This window comes from Gobio gobio (assembly GCF_949357685.1).
Source record: "Gobio gobio genome assembly, chromosome: 3".
NCBI lineage: Eukaryota > Metazoa > Chordata > Actinopteri > Cypriniformes > Gobionidae > Gobio > Gobio gobio.
The window spans coordinates 68,250,136-68,274,515 of NC_137099.1; the positions used below are offsets into that span (position 1 = coordinate 68,250,136).

General features: G+C 38.3%; 1 protein-coding gene across 2 annotated transcripts; it reads right to left on the reverse strand.

Annotated features, from left to right (window-relative positions):
- Window positions 1-5,171: 5,171 nt before the first annotated feature.
- On the reverse strand, window positions 5,172-18,646 carry LOC307123826 (NLR family CARD domain-containing protein 3-like). Of its 2 annotated transcripts, none has more exons than XM_079812552.1 (8): window positions 18,545-18,646; window positions 18,051-18,189; window positions 17,293-17,349; window positions 15,167-16,979; window positions 14,885-15,058; window positions 7,113-7,286; window positions 6,784-6,830; window positions 5,172-6,702 (listed from the first exon to the last, which is right to left on the reverse strand). In XM_079812552.1, exons 2-8 carry the CDS (start codon window positions 18,157-18,159, stop codon window positions 6,152-6,154), a joined length of 2,925 nt encoding a protein of 974 aa, XP_079668678.1. In that variant the 5' UTR covers window positions 18,160-18,189; window positions 18,545-18,646; the 3' UTR covers window positions 5,172-6,151. The 2 variants fall into 2 exon arrangements, with proteins under 2 accessions (XP_079668678.1, XP_079668677.1); XM_079812551.1 differs by having other exon boundaries at window positions 18,051-18,326; window positions 18,545-18,612.
- Between the last annotated feature and the right edge of the window lie 5,734 nt (window positions 18,647-24,380).

A 24,380-nucleotide genomic window follows, 5' to 3' on the forward strand; every position in this document is an offset into this window, starting at 1 on the left:
CAGTCATCAACTACAGTCCTCAAACTACAAACACAGTCAGTTCAGATTTCACTACAGTCATTCCATCATCAAGTGATCTACCAAACAATGAGCCTCCTGCAACACAGAACAATGAGACCAAAATCCAGTTAGATGATGACACATCTACACAACACCCCTCAGAGAAATTATCCATGATCAGGAGATTATGCAAAAGATGCTGCACCATACTTTAAAATGGACTATCTGTACGGCTGTCTATTGCTGCACTCAAACAATCCTGGGAAATTCATTAGAATTTGAAAATCATCAATACCACAGAATGTCCGTTCCAGTGATTTTGGTTGGACTCATTGGACAATTTCATATTCCTCTTTTCCCATGCCTACAAAGACAGATGCAAATAATGAGCATTTAGTTTCACTATCTTGCCACCATAAATATTGATGGAAAATTACATTTGGTCTCATCAGAACCGAGAGTTTTTTTGTTGAACTTTATCACTATTCTCGGTAAAAGGTAAAATGAATTATAATATTCACAGATTCCTTACATCTGAAATTGGTTGCGTGTTGTGTTTTAATGCATTATACTGTTTAAATGTGTATTATAATGTATTACAACTGTGGTTACAATGAATCATAAGAGCATACAATACATTACTAGGCAAATTACAAAGCATAATTAATAGATTAAAATACTTCTATAATGCATTACTATCCTGCCGAAACCACGAATCCAAAAAATGTGAACCTGATGCTTTTCATTGAAAGCGAAAAACAAAATTCAAACCAAAAATCCAAAGCTGAATAAGTGCACCAGAAGAGCAGATTCAGACTGTAAAGTAGGCATGGAAAACAGCACTTCAGCTCGTGACCTGGACCCTCAGACTGGCTGTAAGAAGCAGGCGGCGATTAACAGTATGAATAACAGGAGTTAAACAGCCCTCAAACGTCATTAAAACTAATATCACACTTTGAATGTATTTAAGTGATTATGTGATTCATTAGAGAAGTCAAAGAGTCCAGAGGGCAGGAGGGCTTATGAGGGTCTTCTCTAGGGGCCCCGGCCCTGGAACAAGATTTGTACTGCTCTTTTACTGGCTTTAGGTCAAACTGACAAAACGGGCAAAGAAAGTGTAAACCAAGTCATGTGACCCACATACTCCAAACAGACATAACTATGATAATGATAATAGAATTGATGTTTTTTTCCCTCATGCCTCCTACAGGAAATTAAAGCGTATACAGAAACATTTCTTCTTCAGAAGCTTTCTCTGTCGCTGCACTTCCTCTTACTGTCAGAAATGCTCTTAGTTGCAAGAAGTTGATTTATAGTTTTGCACCGTTAAGAGAGACATAAATCATGCATATATCTTCACATTTGTCATATCTGGTTAACAAAGCAAATGCTTGCTCTTGGAAACACTAATGTTTCTAAGACTCAGGTTTGATCTTCAGTTTCTACCTAGTCGGATAGATTTCACAATAAACAAGTGATTGTCCTCTCAGCAAACTTCATTTTACCCAAATAATGTATGTTATCCGAGCAACATGTCCAACATTTCACACTATTTGCTGACTATTCTAGAAGATTTTAACATGTACACATGTAAGCCACATTTAAAGAATGAAACCAATAAATTAAGTAAACTTACAAAAAGATTTGAAAGTGCATAAACAATAATATTTACACAATGAGTATGAATGCAAATGTCCTACCAGCTCCTCCATCAGTGAATCCTGAAACATGCAGCTGATATCCAACACATTCACAATCCACAGAGAAGGACGTCTCCTGCTGGATAGATTAAGTAAATCCCACAGACTGTTTCTCCTGAGATGTAGACGTCAGAACAGTCGAATGGCCTGAAAACAACAGGGAGAAGAGCTGCCAAAAACAGCATCAACTACATGAGAGAGAGGGTGTTCCACATCATCCACATTTATAATGATGAAATCAAAGTGAAATTAATAAATTCTGAATCAGGAGTTTAGAGTAACTGACACAATGAAAGAAGCAGATGAACTTACTGCCATCTTCTGAATCTCTCCTCAGTAGATCACAGATAGAGGTTTAACCTAGAAAGTAAAATATTTTTTATAAATAATGTATATTTGTATATGTTTATTTTCTAAAATTTTTACAAATGCTCTGTGAGGTAAGTGAAGAATAAAACAGTAACTCACCGCTTGTGACTCACACACTTTATATATCTGTCAGATTCTCAGACTCCTCCTCTGTGTATTTAAGTATCTAGATTCCTTGATAAATATATTTTAGCCAAGAAAAGTTCATACAACATGTATATATTAAATGGGAAATAAGGAAATTAGACCACAATAAGGAAATGAGTGTCATCGAAATAAATCTGAATAGGCTATGCAATGTTACAGTGTGTGTCTGGCAGGTAGAATATAATTATTTAGCTTATATCAAGCTTTCTTTTTTAAGTGTCTATACCATATCTTATATTTCCCTATATGGCTATACAAATGTATGTTAATGTATGTTATCCGAGCAACAACATCCCTGGTCGTGTTCTCAGGGCATGTGCGGAGCAGCTCGCTGGGGTTTTTACAGACATTTTCAACCTGTCTCTTGCCCAAGCAGCTGTACCTTCATGCCTTAAACGCACGTCCATTGTGCCAGTGCCAAAACACTCTAACCCGAGGTGCCCTAATGACTACCGCCCAGTAGCACTCACACCCATCGTCATGAAGTGCTTTGAGCGGCTGGTCCTGGAACACCTAAAAGACTCTCTACCATCCACATTGGACTCACACCAGTTTGCCTACCGCAGCAATAGGAGCACAGAGGATGCCGTTTCCATGGCACTGCACTCTGTGCTCACCCATTTGGACCAAAAGAACACTTATGCACGCATGCTGTTTGTTGACTTCAGCTCAGCATTCAACACTGTCATCCCAACCAAGTTAATAGCCAAACTTGGAGACCTGGGCATCAATACCTCAATGTGCAACTGGATTTTGGACTTCCTAACTGACAGACCCCAGAATGTTCGTTCAGGATTCACCTGCTCCACATCCATCACTCTTAACACTGGTGTACCACAGGGCTGTGTGCTAAGTCCGTTTCTCTACTCCCTCTTCACCGCCGACTGCAAGCCTGTGTATGGATCTAATTCTATCGTCAAGTTTGCGGACGACACTACGGTGATTGGGCTCATCAGCAACAACGATGAGACTGCCTATAGGGAGGAGATCCAGCACCTGGCCACATGGTGCGCTGATAATAACCTGCTCCTCAACACCACCAAAACAAAGGAGCTCATCGTGGACTTCAGGAAGGAGTCAAGAGGCACACACGACACCATCCACATCAATGGAATGGCTGTTGAACGTGTCTCCAGTTTCAAGTTCCTGGGGACCCACATCTCGGCGGACATGTCGTGGACGACCAACACCTCCAGCCTGGTCAAGAAGGCTCACCAGCGCCTCTTCTTCCTGAGGACACTGAGGAAGAATCAGCTCTCCTCGGCTATCCTGGTGAACTTCTACCGCTGCGCAATAGAAAGCATCCTGACCAACTGTGTGGCAGTGTGGTATGGGAGCTGCTCTGTTGCGGAGCGCAAGGCACTGCAGCGGGTGGTGAAAACTGCCCAGCGCATCACAGGGACTCCACTGCCTGCCATCGAGCACATCCAGAGGAAACGCTGCCTGCATCGAGCTCACAGCATCCTCAAGGACTCCTCTCACCCAGCCCACACACTGTTTTCTCTCCTGCCCTCCGGCAGGCGTTTCAGGATCCACCGGACCAGGACCAGCAGACTTAAGAACAGTTTTTTCCCCAGAGCTGTCTCCTTACTGAACTCTAACCCCCGTTGATCCACTCCCCTCATAAACTGATAACTCTCCTACCTCACATCCACCTTCACTTTGTTATTTGCACTACCGACTGTTTATCACAGTAACAACTGTTTACTTATTCATTTTGCACTACCACACCGTAACTGGATTATGCTCATTTGCACTGCCGACTGTTTTTACAGTACCTACTGTTTACATTTGTATTTTGCACTGTACTTCTAACTGTAATATGCAACCACTTTCCACTGCACTTTTACACTTTTTTCGGATAGCTTCTGTCCATAATTTATTGCACTACCTTAATCCACTGCCATATTCCTCATTTTAGCCTAACATATCATTGTATACCTCTATCTGTAAAATTCTGTTTATAGTAATAGCCATCTGTATATTATATTATATTCATAGTACATATCCACCTGTAAATTCTGTTTATAGTATTAACCATCTGTATATTATTCACCTGTAAATTCTGTTTATAGTAATAACCATCTCTCTATTTATAGATATATTTATATATACTCAGTACATATCCATGTCCTGCACTTATGCAAACGTTGTATATCCTGCACTTGCTGCTATTGCACTTCTGGTTAGACCTAAACTGCATTTCGTTGCCTTGTACTTGTACATGTGTAATGACAATAAAGTTGAATCTAATCTAATCTAATCTAATCTAAACAAGGAAAACAAGAAAAAAGTTTGTAACATTATACCTTAAAGGGTTAGTTCACCCAAAAATGAAAATTTTACCCTCATGTCGTTGGACACCCGTAAGACCTCCGTTCATCTTCGGAACAGAAATGAAGATATTTTAGTTGAAATCTGATGGCTCTGAAAAGCGTTATGAATCAGCGAGCCGAATCATGATTCGGATCGCGTGTCAAACCGCCAAACTGCTGAAATTTGCCAATTCAAACTGCTGAATCGACTCGCTGATTCATAACGCTTCGAAGCTTCATGATGCCTTGTTTTGAAATCGTCATCACTATGTAAGTCGTTATTTAGGGTTTTTTTGCACACAAAAACTATTATCGCTGATTCATAAAGTTATTTTAGAACCACTGTAGTGAGATGGACTTTGTAACAACGTCTTTAGTACCTTTTAAGGGTCTTGAGAGTGAACCGTGCCATTGTGCCAATGGAGGCCTTTCAGAGCCATCAGATTTCAACTAAAATATCTTCATTTCTGTTCCGAAGATGAACGGAGGTCTTACGGGTGTCCAACGACATGAGGGTAAGTAATTCATGACAGAATTTTCATTTTTGGGTGAACTAACCCTTTAATCAAATCAGTAAAATACCAATCTATTTATTCCCCAAACATCAGGACTTTACATTTGTATCTGTACACTTAAATTTAAACATGTCAATATTTATTTCAATAAAGAAACAGAAGAGCAATTAATCATAAGCTTTCACATATTTACTGTTTTACAATACAATAGATCATAGACTCAAATGACTAATGATGAAAAAAACACAGAGCAAAGTTCTTTGAGAAAACATGCCTTACTAAAACTATCTCTCAAAGCAAACAATACATTTATTACAAGTTCTAATCTGTTCAGTCCAGCAATTCCTCACAGACATGACACTGTTGCTGAGATGAAAGCAACTTGCTACAGTACTATTTGGGTTGAGGTGTTCATTCCGATTAAAACAGATAAAGCAGAGTTTGTTTTTTAGTCCAGGATATTAAAATGTAATATACGGTTTAAATGAATCCATCAAAATAAAGGTAAATTCTGGAGGAATCACAAAGAGATCTATAACCCTTTTTTTCAGCAAGACAATCATCCCAAGCCAAAGCTTCACAGAAAGGGAATTACAGTGATGTTGGTGAATCACATCAGTCCAACTGAGAATTTATTATATATCATTATTTATTTTTTGGTGGACTTCAATCTTCAATCGAACTCAAGTACTTCAGCAAATCTGAGTGGGGAAGACCTGCAGCAACTAGATCAATGGAGACATGCAGAATCCACACAGAATCAAGGCTGAGGTGCATCTAATATCAACAAAAATGTAATTATATAGTCATAAGTAGAAGTCTATGTAAATTTCTTAGAGTTTGTGAACGTTTTTGTTTTATCTCTATGCTGCACACAAATTTCCACAGATGGCTGAGTTCAGGATTGGATTTAACTAACACAGAATGGGATTCCAGGAGCATCCAGAAGATGATTGTGTCACAACTATGACAATTGCTTACATAGAGATGTGATGAACATGATCACAGTTATATTTTTCTAATAATATCTGTTGATAACGTCCATGATTGAAAATTTTCTAGAATCTTGTTTATGACAGGTGGTTCTATGCCTCAACAATGTGCATTAAAATGTAGTTACACATGTGCCTATGTGACACAGAGACACTGAGGAATCATAAACCCTAAATCCAGCATAGAGGGGTTCAGTGAATGTGGTGTGGAATGTGTGTAAGTGTGTGAGTGTGTGTGTGTCAGAGACGCTGTAGAAGGACAGTGTGCCGACAGACCAGTCCAGATACACTCCTACTCTATTAGAGGGGTGTGAAGGGTCAGATATGTCAGTTCTGTTATTATTGTGCCAGACGGTGCATTCATTAGCAGTGCAGAACAAACTCCAGGATTTGTTGTTGTATCCAAACCGACAGTCACTTCCACCTTTCCTCCTGATTCCTTTATATGTCACTGATATTTCTGTCCCCAGTCCGTCCCATTCAGCCTCCCAGTAACAGCGTCCAGTCAGACTTTCTCCACAGAGAACCTGACACCACGTATCAAATCTCTCTGTGTGATCAGGATACGGCTGATCCTCTAATACACGCGTCATCTTCCTGTTCCCATCAGACAGAATTAGTTGAGTGTGTGCAGTGTTTGGATCCAATGTTAGATCACAGGCATCTGAACACAAAAATAAAGAAATAAGAACACAACAACAACAACAACAACCCATGGCATGAAGATGTGTGTGTTTAAACCTACATCTTTGTGGTCCTGCTGTCATTCTGATCTCTCCTCCATGAGCTACACTATAACACACAAATGCACACATCTGGTCATAATCTCTCATGTTCTTTGTCAGGACAGCTATCCCATTCAGTTTTGCTTACTAACATCCTAGCCAACATTTCATTGTGGGGCCAATGTTTGCATGATATGGGCTTGAGGTATGGGCCCTACATGGGTTTGACATAATACATTTATTTATGAATTATATCACCTTGAAAAGGTTTCCCAGATGTCCCCAAAATATATTTTTTAAATCAGATTTTACCCCTAAATACAATGTTATATGTATAATCCCCACATACTTGAGTATCTGCAGTGAGCAGTTTGGGTCCTCTAGTTTGTCCGAGAGCAGCTTGACTCCTGACTCTCCTGGGTGATTGTAGCTCAGATCCAGCTCTCTCAGGTGTGAGGGGTTTGAGCTCAGAGCTGAAGACACATAACCACAGCCTTCCTCTGTCACCAAACAGCCAGACAACCTACAAACACACAAAGTCCGATCATCTACAAACCAAGCCTGTAGCACTCCTGTCAGAAACTGAAGCCTGCGCGCCTCGATCGCCCTCCCGGTGGTCGGTCCTAGTATAGCTCCTAAACCCCACCTCTCCATGTATTAGAATGGACGCGAGACACACTAAACAATTCAATTACACTTCAAATAATTGTTTCCTAAATATGGTTTCTGTCATTGTAGGCAGATTTTATTACAATGATTTTATTTCAAGTGTTCGTTTTTTAAATAAGCTTAGTTTAGTGAGTTATTTGATGCTATAAAAATGGGGGGTTTGTGACGTCATGATTGACAGCTGAGATTGACGGCTTCTCTGAGTGAAGTTGTCACTGAGGCACTAACAGACTTTTTTCGGGATTTTGGGGAGGAGATTGGAGCTTTAGCTTTAATTTCTACATTTCTACACTTGCCAGTTCTTGTTCTGTAGTGCATTGTATAGAAACTGTGTCTGTTCCATGAATATTTATGACAAAATCCTCTATAGGATCTAGAGAAAATCTGATCATTATTAAACCAGATAATCTTAAAAGAAATGAACAAAAACATTCTCTAAAAATAGGTTTCTTTAACATTCGATCGCTCACACCTAAAGCAGTTATTGTAAATGAAATGATCACAGATAATAGCTTTGATTTACTATGTCTGACTGAAACCTGGCTTAAACCTAATGATTATTTTGGTCTAAATGAGTCTACTCCACCAGGTTACTGTTATACGCACGAGCCCTGTCTGACTGGTCGTGGCGGCGGTGTTGAAACTATCTATAGAGATATTCTAAATGTTACTCAGAAAACAGGACACAGGTTTAATTCATTTGAAGTGCTTGTGCTAAATGTTACACTCTCAGATATAAGAAAAAAATCCCTATTATCTTTTGCTTTGGCTGCCATATATAGACCGCCAGGGCCCTATGTTGATTTCTTAAAAGAGTTTGCAGATTTTCTATCAGACCTAATGGTTACTGTCGATAAAGCACTGATTGTCGGTGATTTGAACATTTACGTAGATAATACAAATGATGCGCTAGGGGTTGCGTTTACAGATTTATTAAACTCCTTTGGGGTCAAGCAAAATGTAAATGGGCCCACTCATCGTTTTAATCATACACTAGATTTAATTATATCACATGGAATCAATCCTACTGATATAGACATCATACCGCAAAGTGATGATGTCACCGATCACTACCTTGTAACGTGCACACTGCGTACTGCTGATATTTTACATACTGCTCAGCGTTATAGACCAGGAAGAACAATTCTCCCAAACACCATTGATAAATTCACAAATAACCTACCAGATTTATCTCAGCTGCTCAGTGTACCCAAACACACAAATTAACCAGAGGAAATGACTAGCAGTATGAGCACCATTTTCTCTAGTACATTAGAAACGGTTGCTCCGATCAGATTAAAAAAGGTGAGAGAGAAAAGTACTGCACCGTGGTACAACAATATTACTCACGCTATCAAGAGAGAAACTCATTATCTAGAGCGCAAATGGAAACAAACACGTTTAGAGGTCTTTAGAATCGCGTGGAAAGACAGCACTTCCCCTTAAAAAAAGGCTCTAAAAGCAGCCAGGGCTGAGCATTACCATAAACTGATAGAAAATAACCAAAACAACCCCAGGTTTTAATTTAGTACAGTGGGCAGCTTAACAAATAAACGCACATCAGCTGAACAAAATATTCCAGTACAGTTTAGTAGTAATGACTTTATGAATTTCTTCACAAAAAAAACATCAGAAAAACAGTTATAAATGTACAACCGTTGACAGGGTTTTACGACTCAGCCTCAATTATCACCCCAGAAGAACAACTGCAGTTTACAACTATACACTCTAAAAAGAGATGTGTTAAAAATGACACATGTTGTGTTAGTTTTAACACATGTAGTGAGTGTGCTCAGGGACAACACATGTTGTGTCAAATTTAACACGATAAATGTGTAAGTCATTTTAACACACTAATTGTGTCAGGTAATCACATACACAGATGTAATTTTAAAAATAAAGTGAAACTAAATTATTAAGCATTTAATCAATAGTCGAGTACAGAACGCATGTGCACACAAAGTACAATGTTTCAAACTCTATGACTCTATAAACTCAATTATTCACACTTCAACACCACATCGATGCCGCTTTTGAGAAAAGATCATGAAGAGATAACAGTTGACAGAGTTTGCGCTTTGAATTAAATTAAAATGTAGCAACTGATAAAACATTCTATATAAATAACTTTTATTTACTCAGGCCTGTTTGTTTGAGAACATAAACACTGCATACAATGCACAATGATGGTGTGTGTCGCGCTTTATAATATGATGTGTTGAGAACAACACAACCAGATGTGTTAAAAATTGACACATGTTGTGTCAGTTTTAACACATGTAGTGTGTGTGCTCAGGGACAACACATTTCGTGTAGATTTTAACACATGTAGTGTGTATGCTCAAGGACAACACAAGTTGTGTAGATTTTAACACATATTGTGTGTGTGTGTTCTCAGGGACAACACATGTTGTGTAGATTTTAACACATGTAGTGTGTGTGCTCAGGGACAACACATGTTGTGTAGATTTTAACACATGTAGTGTGTGTGCTCAGGGACAACACATGTTGTGTAGATTTTAACACATGTTGTGTAGATTTTAACACATGTAGTGTGTGTGCTCAGGGACAACACATGTTGTGTAGATGTTAACACATGTAGTGTGTGTGCTCAGGGACAACACATGTTGCGTAAAATTTAACACACAACCTGTGTCGTTTTCTTTAACACATCTCTGTGTTACCTGTAACTCAACTAATGTGTTATTCCTCTTACACAGAAGTGTGTTGAAACCTTTTACACAATAATGTGTTATAGTTACACAACGTGTGTCAGATGTGTGTTACATGTTACTTCGTGTTTGGATGAACACTGACACGTATTGTTAACTTGTGTTTAGTCCATTGACGTTTCATAAAGAGTGTTTGACTGTTTATTGTATTACCTGGATGTTTTAGACATCATGAATCTACACACACCAGCTCTTATTGAGATGAACAGAGGTTTAGATGTTGATGGTTCATTGAATGTTTCATCTGAAGTTACCAGAATCGTGATCAGTGGCTCCTTTATTTGAGCTCTTGACCCTTTACTTGTCTTTTAATTCTCCTCTTTCTGCTGTAACTGCCTTTTAATCAAATATGTTTGTTATGGCATGAAAGAAAAAACGATCAGAAGTTTCTTGATCAAGTCATAATCTCAAGATCTGATCCAGTTTATGATTAAATGGATGGTATACATTTACTTTATGTATGTGCTGTTAGCTATAAAAGTTTTGTGAAGTTAGTCCATGATGTCCAGCAGTGCAGAATGAATTCTTAAAAAAATACAAATTCAATGTTTTCAGAAAGTTTAGAGCTGCAGCAGATACTCGTCAAACACAAATATCAAGAATCAGCTCATGAATCGCAACAATGGTGACAAACGCTTCATCCTGCAGTGCATGCTGGGAGTCATGGATGAGTTTTGTACTATGGTGACTCCCAGAATGCATTGCGGGATGAAGCTTTTGGTTTGTTACCATTATTGAGATTCATGAGCTGATTCTTGATATGTGTGTGTGCCTGTGTGACACCATAGACTAGAACATCCTATGTGCTCTGTGTATCTAAAATCAAATGTGCAGATAATGACAATAACATAAAAAAAATTATTAATAACTGAAAATAACATTTACAGTAAAGTTTTAGATATCAAACACTTGCTGAGCTCAGCAAATGTATGTGATGATAACATCATCATCTGATCATAGTTTTCTCATGGTAATTTCTGCTGCTTCAAGTGTGCATAATAAACACACAGTCACAGCAAACAGAGTAAAACTGATGTGAAAGAGTCAAGGGTCAAGAGCTCAAATAAAGGAGCCACTAATCACGATTCTGGTGACTTCAGATGAAACATTAAATGAATCATCAACACAAATCCTGTTCATCTCAATAAGAGCTTCTGTCTGACAGAAATAAAGTCAGTCTGGTCAGTGATAACAAGTGAAAAGCGGTGAAAGCATTTGAAAAAGACATTGAAAAAGAGGCATGATGTGATTGGCTGCCAAAACACCCACTGACGTTCTATCCAGAGTAACATTTAACACACATTGTGTGTTATATCTACACAACATCTACGTCAAAATACCATCAACACACTCAGGGCCCTATTTTAACGATCTGAAACGCAAGTGTAAAAACGCGAAGCGCAAGTAACTTTGTGGGCGGGTCTCGGCGCTGTTGCTATTTTCCCGGCGGGATAAATGGCTCTTGCGCCCGGCGCAAATCTAAAATGGGTTGGTCTGAAGTAGCTTCATTATTCATGGGTGTGGTTTGGGCGTAACGTGAATAAACCAATCCGAGCGTCATCCAACATTCCCTTTAAAAGCAGGTGCGCAAGTTCCATAATGGATTGCTATTATTATGGCGTATTTACCAGGCGCACGCCAGGAGCGGTTCACAGCCGAGGAGACTGATGAGCTTGTAAGAGCAGTGAAAGACAGAGAAGTGAAGTTGTAATGTTGTACATTATGGTAAAGGTGATTTCACAGTCTTTTTTTTTTTCAGTCTTTCAGTTTTTTCAGTTTTTCAGTCGATTTTTTTTCCTGGTTCTTGACGGAAAAACCAATTTGTCAGATGTCCTTATATACATATATGTCTTGCCACTATTGGGCAAACAGGTCTTATCCTTAATTATTACAATTAGCCTGAATCATTTGTAAGCTAGATTTATGCCTATTTTTTCACATCTTCGTGGCACACCACAATGATTTCCGTCATCTCATGTGTTAATATTTTTTTAGTGTAACAATTTATGATTTGCAAAAATAACTGTTGCATCTGTGTAGATTACATGAGCAAAGTGTATGCGCGTTGTGCACGCTATACATTATGGTCAAGCATGCGCCCTTAAAATAGCATAATGAACAACGCGCAACGCGCCACTGACTTTAGACTAGGTTTTTTCTGGTCAGTGGCGCAATTGTTTAATGGAACAGCAAAATAGCACCAGGGATTGTTTGCGCCGGAACACGCCTCCTTTTTTGCGCTGAACCACCCAGGGAGCGCAAGTGCATTCACTAGTTTAGCGACGTGCTTCTGTGGAGGGAAAAGCGCGCTTTGCGCTTGTGCAAAATAGGAATGACACATGCGTCGGTGTACAAAGTCAATTGCGCTGGGTGCAAGATAGGGCCCTCAGTGTGTTGTTTTTTAACACATCTCTTTTTAGAGTGTAGGACAGGAAGAGCTAAATAAACTAATCATTGCTTCTAAACCAACAACATGTTTATTAGATCCAATACCAACTAAACTACTGAAAGAGCTGTTACCTGTAGCAGAAGAGCCTCTTCTCAATATTATTAATTCATCTTTAACTCTAGGTCATGTCCCAAGACCATTCAAGATGGCAGTTATAAAACCTCTCATTAAGAAACCACAACTAGATCCAAATGAATTGGCAAATTACAGACCTATTTCAAATCTTCCATTTCTGTCTAAAATACTAGAAAAAATTGTGTCTGCTCAATTATGCTCTTACTTACAATAAAACGATATCTATGAAAAATTTCAGTCAGGATTCAGAGCCCATCATAGCACAGAAACTGCGCTCGTTAAAATCACAAATGACTTACTCTTAGCTGCTGACCAAGGCTGTATCTAAATACTAGTTTTACTTAATCTTAGTGCTGCATTCGACACCATAGATCATAAAATACTCTTAGATCGTCTACAAAATTACACTGGTATTCAGGGACAGGCATTAAAGTGGTTTAGATCGTATCTATCAGAGCGTTACCAATTTGTCTGTTCAAACAGGGAAAAATCTAAGATAACGTCTGTAAATTGTGGAGTGCCGCAAGGATCTGTGTTAGGCCCTCTGTTATTCTCAATATATATGCTGCCACTTGGTAATATTATAAGAAAACATGAAATTAGTTTCCACTGTTATGCCGATGATACTCAGTAATATATTTCAGCACGACCAGATGAAATCTCTAAATTATCCAAGCTAACAGAGTGTGTTAAAGATATAACATTTTGGATGACCTGTAATTTTCTCCTACTAAATTCAGATAAGACTGAGGTATTACTTATTGGACCAAAAACTGGTACACAGAATCTCTTAAATTATAAATTACATTTGGAAGGATGTACTGTTACTTCATCTGCTACAGTTAAAGACCTGGGTGTTATATTAGACAGCAGCTTGTCTTTTGAAAATCATATTTCAAATACTACAAAAACAGCCTTCTTCCACCTCAGAAACATCGCTAAGCTACGAAACATGCTATCTGTCTCTGATGCAGAAAAGTTAGTTCATGCATTTATGACCTCTAGACTAGATTACTGTAAGGCACTACTAGCTGGCTGTCCTGCCTCATCAATAAACAAGCTACAATTAGAGTTCTTACTAGGTCAAGAAAATATGATCACATTACACCAATTCTAACATCTCTACACTGGTTACCTGTTAAGTTTCGTATTAATTATAAAGTATTGCTACTGACCTATAAGGTCCTAAATGGTTTAGTGTATTTAACTGATATTTTATCGCCTTATCACCCATCACGATCTTTAAGATCACTAAACTCTGGGCTTCTGGTAATACCAATGATATCTAAGTCAACTAAAGGAGGAAGAACGTTTTCATATTTGGCACCTAAACTATGGAATAGCCTTCCTAATAATTTTCGGGGCTCAGACTCACTCCTCCAGTTTAAATCTAGATTAAAGACGCATCTCTTTAGCCAGGCATTCACATGATTCTTCTCCTAACCGTGTACTCTATAGTAATATCAATGCACATGATTGTCTTTGCTTAATGCCTTGAACAGCAGCTACGCTAATTATTTTTCTGTTCTGTTTTATCTCGGGACGCCCATCCCGAGGTAACTAGAGAGTCCGTCAGCTTCTCGTAAAGACTTCAGATGACCATCACCTGTGAAGAGACGACTCAACTCCTGGGAGGACTTCAGATGACGCAGCTCTGCATCAACACGCACTCATGCTCATCTATATACCTATTCATTAACAACATGTATTCTTATTTCTTTGCCATAGTTATTATATTGATTAATAATAGATAGTTAGCTAATCTGTGTGCTTTGTATATGTGCAATTCTGAAATGCATAACATGTACAAACCAATTTAAATTGTAATGTAGATGCATTTTCTGTGAAGCTGCTTTGAAACGATATGTATCGTGAAAAGCGCTATACAAATAAATTTGAATTGAATTGAATTTCTATAACTGTATTTCACACCAACATAATGAATTGTTCTGCATCTGTGAGAGTGTGGGTGGGCTTTTGATAATCGCGTCTCTACTTCCTGCTCTCTACTGCGCAACTCCGGTCCCGAGATGGCTACTGCGCAGACTCGGTCCCAAGATGTCAGCGCCGTGTTCCGGCCTACGAAAGCTTCAACTCTGGTCAACGGAAGTCAATGAAGTCGCGTTGTCCATATTTTTTTTACGGTCTATGCTACAAACACATGACCAGCCTACAGTTCATTATGTTCTTACGCACCTCAGTATGTGCAGCTGACAGTTTAGGCTCTTCAATCCATCCGAGAGCAGCTTTACTCCTGAATTCCGCAGATCATTGTTACTCAGATCCAGCTCTCTCAGGACACAGTTTGAGGATTGTAGAGCCGATAACACAATTTCACAAGACTGACCAGTGAGACTACAGGACTGCAGTCTGTGTGGAGAACAAAAATAGATGTGTATTAGACAGGTTTTATGAACTGGAACACAGATTTGGGGGTAAAAAACTGAATGAATTGAATGAATTGTTAAAATGGCTTACAGTGCTCTTCTGGAGTTTTTGATCACTGGCATTAGTCTCATCACAGCTTCATCAGATCTTCTGTATTTATGCAGTTCAAACTTTTCTTGAGTCTCTTCTGACATCAGAAGCAGAAACACCAGGGCCGACCATTGAGCAGAGGAGAGATTCTGTGCAGAAAGATTTCCTGAGCTCAGATTCTTCTGGATTTCCTCCATAGAGTCATCTTTCAGTTCATTCAAACAGTGGAAGAGGTTGATGGTCCTCTCTACTGATTTCTCCATCTCTATTGTCTTTTTGATATAGTCAGCAGTGTCTTTGACATTCTCTGTTTTTAGCTTCAGTTTTGGCAGCAGTTCCTTCAGGTCACTCTGATTGGACTCCAGTGAGAGACCCAAGAGGAACCGGAGGAAAAGGTCCAGGTGTCCATTCTCACTTTTTAAAGCCTTGTTAACTGCAGACCTATGAAGGTCAACTAGTGATGTTTTGGAGAGTTTCCATGTCAGTATTTCTCTCCAAGATTTAAGAAAATGATTTCTTCCAGAACATTTGTGTTTGAAAAACACATAGAGAGCTGCGAGAAACTCCTGGACACTGAGATGAATGAAGCTGTAAACCTTTCTCTCTGACACAGGTTTTTCCATTTTAAAGATCTGAGTGCATAAGCCAGAGTACACTGACCCTTCACTGACATCTAGTCCACACTCCTCAAGATCTTCTTTGTAGAAAATCAGATTACCTTTCTGTAGCTGTTTGAAGGCCAGTTTTCCAAGCTTCAGAAGAATCTGATCAAAAGACTTGGCTTTGGGATTAGGTTCAGGATTATCACAGTATTTCGTTTTCATTTGTTGCTTCTGAGAAAGTAAGAAGTTTGTGTACATCTCTGTGAGAGTTGTGGGTGTTTTGTCATTGCTCTCTTGAGCCAGTAGAGGCTGAAGAACAGTGAGAGAGATCCAGCAGAAGACGGGGATGTGGCACATGATGTACAGGCTCCTGGATTTCTTGATATGACAGATGATGTTTCCAGCAACCTCAGGAGCGCTGTTTTTGTGGAAGTATTGCTCCTTTTGCTCATCGTTGAATCCTCTCACCTCTGTCACCTGATCAATGTAGTCTCGGGATATCAGACCGGCTGCTGCTGGTCTGGATGTGATCCAGATGAGAGCAGATGAAACCAGATGTGTCACAATCAGATTTGTAACTATCTTACTCACTGTTGTTTCTTCATGCACATCTGTAAATCTGTCGTTCTCTTTAAATCTCAAAGGGAAGCGACATTCATCCAGCCCATCAAAGATGAACATGACCTTACTGTTATCTTCAGGAAGAGAGGGCAGTTCTTCAGGACCACTAAAGAAGCATTTGTTTAACAGTTTCATGAGACTGTACTTTTTTGTAAGCAAATTCAGTCTACGGAATGGGAGCGGGAATATGAAGAGTATGTCCTGATTTTCATTTCCTTCAGCCCAGTCAAGAATGAATTTATTGACAGAGATGGTTTTTCCCACTCCTGCGATTCCCATCGTCAGCACTTTCCTATTTTGTCGACCCATGTGTACTTTGAAAATGTCATTGCACTGGATCACTGTGTCCTTGGCAGTAAATTGGTTGCGTTTCGATTCAATCCGTCTCACCTCATGTTCATTCACTATTCCTCCAGTCTCATTCTCCACCACATATAGATCAGTGTAAATATCATTCAGGTACTGCCGATGACCTGTCTGAGAATTACCAACCAATATCCGCTTGTAGTCCTCTTGTAATTTGTTCTTTAGTCTGAGGCTGATCTTTCTGTAATCATGAAGATCAATTTTACTGTCCTCTGCAGTTGAGCCTGTAAGGAAAAATGGCATTGAGTATGTAATGTCTTTTTGTAATACAGTTTCTATGTAAATTCTAACCTTGCAAAACAGCTTGCAATGTCATGGAAATTCCATGGCTTGTGCAGAGTTAAATGTTTGGTTTCTATTTAGTTTTTTTTCTAATTCCTCCTAGACCATTCACCAAAAATGAAATGCGCCTTTGTATGTGTCATTGTAATCATGCCCTGACAATGCAAGTTTGGTCACAGTTACAACTACTGGTCAAAATTCTAAGCATTTTAAGCATTAAATTATAAGCATCACATCTCAATAATACTTATTTACCACAAGTCTGTATTGAAGCAGCTCCACCAACAGCAGAAGCCATTCCCTCAGTCGGAACTATAAAAAGAGAGATGAAACAAAATACAAATGGGTTACACTTTATTTAAAGGTTACATTGGAAGTTACATTGTACATTGTAGTTACATTGTACTTACTCAAATAAGTACTGAGTAATATTAATTAACCACATGTACTTACTATAGAGTTATGGTTTGGTTTAGGGTTAGTAATTATGCAGAATTCACTGTTATTACTATAGTAAGTACAGTAGTAGTAATGTGTAAACTACTTCACTTCAAAAATAAAGTGGCCCCACTTCATATTAGTACAATGTACTTACTATGTTCATATTGTATCGCAAAACACCTTTGCTGATATTGAGGTGGGATATGGGTAGGGTTAGGGACAGGTGTGGTGGTATGGGTAAGTTTAAGGGTAGGGTTTGGTGTAAGGGAAGTGTCAACTGTGTAATTACAAATGTAACTACAGATATTAATTACAGACGTAATCACATGCAGGTATTTTTTTTAAATGTAAGTACAATGTAAAAACAAGTATGTACACAATAAGTGCAATGTATCAAATTATTAATTAAAAAGTTACCCTAACCCCACCTAATATAAAGTGGGTCCAATAAAGTGTTACTAAAATGAAAAGCCAACAACTTCATTATTTACTTTAAAAACACACTTGTAAATAGTCACTAAATAAATAAAATAGTATACATTTCAAATGAATTAATGTAATTTTAATGTTACCTTTTTTATGTTCATTCTCTAAGTCTTCAGCCAGAAGGTTCTGGTTCATCTTCCTCAGGATGTTCACGGTGATCTTCACAGCTTCTTCTGGTCTAAATTGTGCCACCATTTTATCCACTGTGTCTAAGATATCTGCGTTCTCCATTTCAGAAGTTGAAACACAAGCATGATTCTTCAAGTACCACCGAAACTTCTTCAGATCATCTTTTACTAGTTCCTTCAGTGAGTTCACTAGCAGCTCCTTAACAGATGCCATTATCATTCACCGAATCACTACTGCATGACAAGAAAAAACATGTTTTTCTTAACATGAGGATCTAAATGCCCAAATGTTATTTGGATAATGAAATGAAGCTGTAATTAAATTGCTTGGCATTTAAAACAAAACATTTTAAATTAAAATCTCAATATTATCTACCATCAATGTAATCTAATACATGACACTTTGAATCTATACAGTAATATGTTTGATTAAGTTGTTTTTATTAACTTACCGTGAATAATGAGGATGTGGATGTTTCTTGTTCCTCCTGTGAACTGTCGTCTCATTGAGCCCAAGCTCAGAAAGTTTTCCCACTTCTGCATTTTCATACAGTGGGAGTGTTTTTGTTCGAATTTAAACCAGTAAAAGCAGAAAAACAATTTCAGGAAAAAAAAAAAAAAATTCCCAGACTCAAGATTGATGTGAGTGAAAGTATGTGGAATGGAGATAATCAGTAAAGATATATAATTGAGTAAAAACAAGACAGATAAAGATATACAGACAGAACCAGAAGAGACACTCTGGTTTATACACTCTAAAAAGAGATGTGTTAAAAATGACACATGTTGTGTTAGTTTTAACACATGTAGTGAGTGTGCTCAGGGACAACACATGTTGTGTCAAATTTAACACAATAAATGTGTAAGTCATTTTAACACACTAATTGTGTCAGGTAATCACATACTCAGATGTAATTTTAAAAATAAAGTGAAACTAAATTATTAAGCATTTAATCAATAGTCGAGTACAGAACGCATGTGCACACAAAGTACAATGTTTCAAACTCTATGACTCTATAAACTCAATTATTCACACTTCAACACCACATCGATGCTGCTTTTGAGAAAAGATCATGAAGAGATAACAGTTGATAGAGTTTGCGCTTTGAATTAAATAAAAATGTAGCAACTGATAAAACATTCTATATAAATAACTTTTATTTACTCAGGCCTGTTTGTTTGAGAACATAAACACTGCATACAATGCACAATGATGGTGTGTGTCGCGCTTTATAACATGATGTGTTGAGAACAACACAACCAGATGTGTTAAAAAATGACACATGTTGTGTCAGTTTTAACACATGTAGTGTGTGTGCTCAGGGACAACACATTTCGTGTAGATTTTAACACATGTAGTGTGTGTGCTCAGGGACAACACAAGTTGTGTAGATTTTAACACATATTGTGTGTGTGTGTTCTCAGGGACAACACATGTTGTGTAGATTTTAACACATGTAGTGTGTGTGCTCAGGGACAACACATGTTGTGTAGATTTTAACACATGTTGTGTAGATTTTAACACATGTAGTGTGTGTGCTCAGGGACAACACATGTTGTGCAGATTTTAACACATGTTGTGTAGATGTTAACACATGTAGTGTGTGTGCTCAGGGACAACACATGTTGCGTAAAATTTAACACACAACCTGTGTCGTTTTCTTTAACACATCTCTGTGTTTTCCTGTAAGTCAACTAATGTGTTATTCCTCTTACACAGAAGTGTGTTGAAACCTTTTACACAATAATGTGTTATAGTTACACAACGTGTGTCAGATGTGTGTTACATGTTACTTCGTGTTTGGATGAACACTGACACGTATTGTTAACTTGTGTTTAGTCCATTGACGTTTAATAAAGAGTGTTTGACTGTTTATTGTATTACCTGGATGTTTTAGACATCATGAATCTACACACACCAGCTCTTATTGAGATGAACACAGGTTTAGATGTTGATGGTTCATTGAATGTTTCATCTGAAGTCACCAGAATCGTGATCAGTGGCTTCTTTATTTGAGCTCTTTACCCTTTACTTGTCTTTTAATTCTCCTCTTTCTGCTGTAACTGCCTTTTAATCAAATATGTTTGTTATGGCATGAAAGAAAACACGATCAGAAGTTTCTTGATCAAGTCATAATCTCAAGATCTGATCCAGTTTATGATTAAATGGATGATATACATTTACTTTATTTATGTGCTGTTAGCTATAAAAGTTTTGTGAAGTTAGTTCATGATGTCCAGCAGTGCAGAATGAATTCTTAAAAAAATACAAATTCAATGTTTTCAGAAAGTTTAGAGCTGCTGCAGATGCTCGTCAAACACACACATCAAGAATCAGATCATGAATCACAACAATGGTGACAAACGCTTCATCCTGCAGTGCATGCTGGGAGTCATGGATGAGTTTTGTACTATGGTGACTCCCAGAATGCATTGCGGGATGAAGCTTTTGGTTTGTTACCATTATTGAGATTCATGAGCTGATTCTTGATATGTGTGTGTGCCTGTGTGACACCATAGACTAGAACATCCTATGTGCACTGTGTATCTAAAGACAAATGTGCAGATAATGACAACAATATTATAAAATAATTATTAACAGCGCAAAATATGTTTTACAGTAAAGTTTCAGATATCAAACACTTGCCTGAGCTCAGCAAATGTATGCGATGATAACATGATCATCTGATCATCATTTTCTCATGGTTATTTCTGCTGCTTCAAGTGTGCATAATAAACACACAGTCACAGCAAACAGAGAAAAACTGATGTGAAAGAGTCAAGGGTCAAGAGGTCAAATAAAGGAGCCACTAATCACGATTCTGGTGACTTCAGATGAAACATTCACTGAATCATCAACACAAATCCTGTTCATCTCAATAAGAGCTTCTGTCTGACAGAAATAAAGTCAGTCTGGTCAGTGATAACAAGTGAAAAGCGGAGAAAGCATTTGAAAAAGACATTGAAAAAGAGGCATGATGTGATTGGCTGCCAAAACACCCACTGCTGTTCATCCAGAGTAACATTTAACACACATTGTGTGTTATATCTACACAACATGTGTCAAAATACCATCAACACACTCAGTGTGTTGTTTTTTTAACACATCTCTTTTTAGAGTGTAAGGTGTAGGGACTTTAACCACATTTAACTACATTGTTAACTACTATTAATATGGATGTAGCCTAAAACTGAGTAATCAAGTCATCTACTTTGAGACTTTTGTCTACAAAAACAAAACTGTGTATATATACATAAATAGAAAATTCAGCCATGGTGGCAAAACAAAACAGTGCAGAAAACACAAAGACACAATTACAGTGACAGCATCTGCAGTTTTTGCTCACTAAATGCAGTCTAATTCATTTTGCTGAACTGCAGCAAATCTCCAGAGCAAATGCTGAAGATACCAGATTCTGACATTGTGCTCATGAATAACCTTGGGGACTTAATTAGAGGTTAAAAGACACATTTTCACTGGACAAACAGACAGTGATTGAAGTGAAGGATTAAATTAAGTGTGAGCTGCTCAAACCTCTCCGTTCGGTTTTTAGCGATGAAATCCTCGATATCCAGCATGGACCAATCAGTTAAAGCAGATCACATCCATCTGCGCTTTCATGGTCAACATCTGAAGACAAACTCATCATAATTATTACAATACGCATTCATAAATATTATTTGCATTTGATTAGCTGCTTTTTACCATATGACTATAATAACGTTATTTTGCATTTTACTTTACATTGAAACATCACATCTCATATTTAATCTCAAGGACAGTCATTCTTAACACATCATTTTCCCACAATAAATACAGAAATTATTGAAATTAAATATAATCATGACTTTTGCTTTCTAGCAGGAATTTTACACACTCTTAAATGAAATTTCATTTTAAGACTTTACAACTAGTAAACACTTAATCACTAGAAATAAAATTGAAACCTGTTAAACATGAAAGTATTATGTAATCATTATATATTACCTTAATTTAATGCATAAAATCATATGTAAGAATTAAACATGATATTCTTAGATTTCTACTAATTTCTCCTGAAACTGTAAGTCATTTAAAACCATCTCCATGGCCAAACACAAAGGAGGTCTAGTCTTGTTATGGGGGTGCTTTGCTGTTGCTGGAAGTGGAAATCTTGACTTTATGAAGGACATCATGAATTCTTTGAAGTATTGACCCATTTTGGCAAAGATGGCGATGCCTTCGGTGCAGAGACTGAAGCTTGATGATCAATGGACTTTCCTTAAGGATAGCCATCCCAAAGTATACATCCAAATCTACTGAAGCTTGGTTCAGGGATCAATCTTACAATGCTGTTGAGTGGCCTGTACAGTCTTTAGATCTAAATGTCATTGAAAATATTTGGTGGAATTTGAAGAAAGCAGTGGTAACGTGAGACACCCAAAGATTATAAGTAAACTAGAAGCTTTTTCAAGCGAGGAATGGGCCAAGATTGCAGCAGAGAAGTGACAAAAGCTTCTAAGCACTTACAGGCAGTGTTTATTGGAGGTTATGAAGAATAACAAATTCTGCACATAATTTGACTTTTAGGGGTTGAATAATTTTGAACATGAATGTTTAGAGCCAATTAGATTTTTTTTTAAATTTCTCATCAACTTTACATTCTCAGAATCACTCAAATGAGTATTAATAAACTTTCTATTATAATTTACTGATGCCTTTGTTGAATTGTTTTCATAAAATGTTGTTCTTGGCAGCAAAATGTCTTGTAGGGCAAGGGGGTCATTTCGATTGCACCTGTATATAGCTTAGTCCACAAGACAAAATATGAACTGAATTTACAAGAATTACCCTTATATACACTTCTAAAGCAGCAGTTCTAAAAAGACATTAGTTAACAGTCATTATTCAGTTGAAATCAGTTCAGTGTTTATTCAGTTCAGTTCAATAACTGTGTAGAGTACATCAATTCAGCTATATCGTCAAGCTCATCCAATAGTGTCAGTACAGCCACAATCAGACATTAATAGTGTTGAATACTTAGTGTCCAAAACTAAGCAAGCCAGAGGTGACGGTGGCGAGGAACCCAAACTCCATCAGTGACACAATAGAGAAAAAAAATCCTTGGGAGAAACCAGACTCAGTCGGGGTGCCTGTTCTCCTCTGGCCAAACAAACCAAAATGATGTGATTATGATTCCAGGCTGTATGACAAGATTGCAGATTGTTATCATTCAGAATATTTCTTCCAGTCCCTTCTGCTTGAAGATTGGGATACATCACAATGTCATATGGTGGGAGGAGTCTAAGCTGGCCATTGGGTCTGTGCAGAGGACTTGTCTGGATCGCGTGGTCTTTGCTGAGGATCTGTGTCGATGGCTGTTGTGTCAATCAAGGTCTTTACAGGCGTTCTGTCTCTATGGCTTGTCTAGTTATCATGGTCTTCGCTGACATTCAAGGCTGTTGTGGTCGTGTTAAGGCACAGGTCCACCATCTGATCTGGATCCGGCTGACTACAGTGGGGGTGGCAGTGGCTCAGTGGTTCATGTAGGTTGTCTACTAACGGGAAGGTTGGTCGTTCGATCCCCGGTTCCACCTGACCAAGTGTCGAGGTGTCCATGAGCAAGACACCTAACCCCAGCTGCTCCCGACGAGCTGGATGGAGCCTTGCATGGTTGACACCGCCATCGGTGTATGAATGGGTGAATGTCCGGCAATATGTTAAGCGCTTTGGTGGCCATGGGTCTGTTGAAAGCGCTTTATAAATGCAGTCCATTTACCATTTACAGTAAAACTCGGGATAAACAGAGACTAACATTAGCGTAGATGCCATTCTTCTGATGATGTAACGAGTACATCAGGTGTTCTGGGAAGTGTTCCCCGTTCCTGTTGACCTAATTTATCGGAGGGGTTCGAATGCGGGTCGCCATGTTGCCCCTCCATCTTGAAAGTACATTAGCCAAAGAGGGACATACCCATAAATTCAAGCTTCGCCTTTCGCGTTTTAACACTCGATGGCACCGTGTCGAATGTGGACGAGGTCGAACTGAAAGCCTTGTTAATCTTGGACTAAATCGGCCACCGTAGGAGTTAAAACAAAATCGGAATTGAGAGGAACAGAAACTAATATTCACTGGATGGTCATATACCTTTTCACCGCTAGATGGGGGAAAATATCACACAGTGTAGCTTTAAATAAATAAATAAATATATGTGCAGATGAAGCGCAGCACTGTTCAGGGCGGATCGATCGGTTTGCAATAAATGCTGCTCCATCTCTGCATGCACTGTGAGATGGAGTCATTGGCA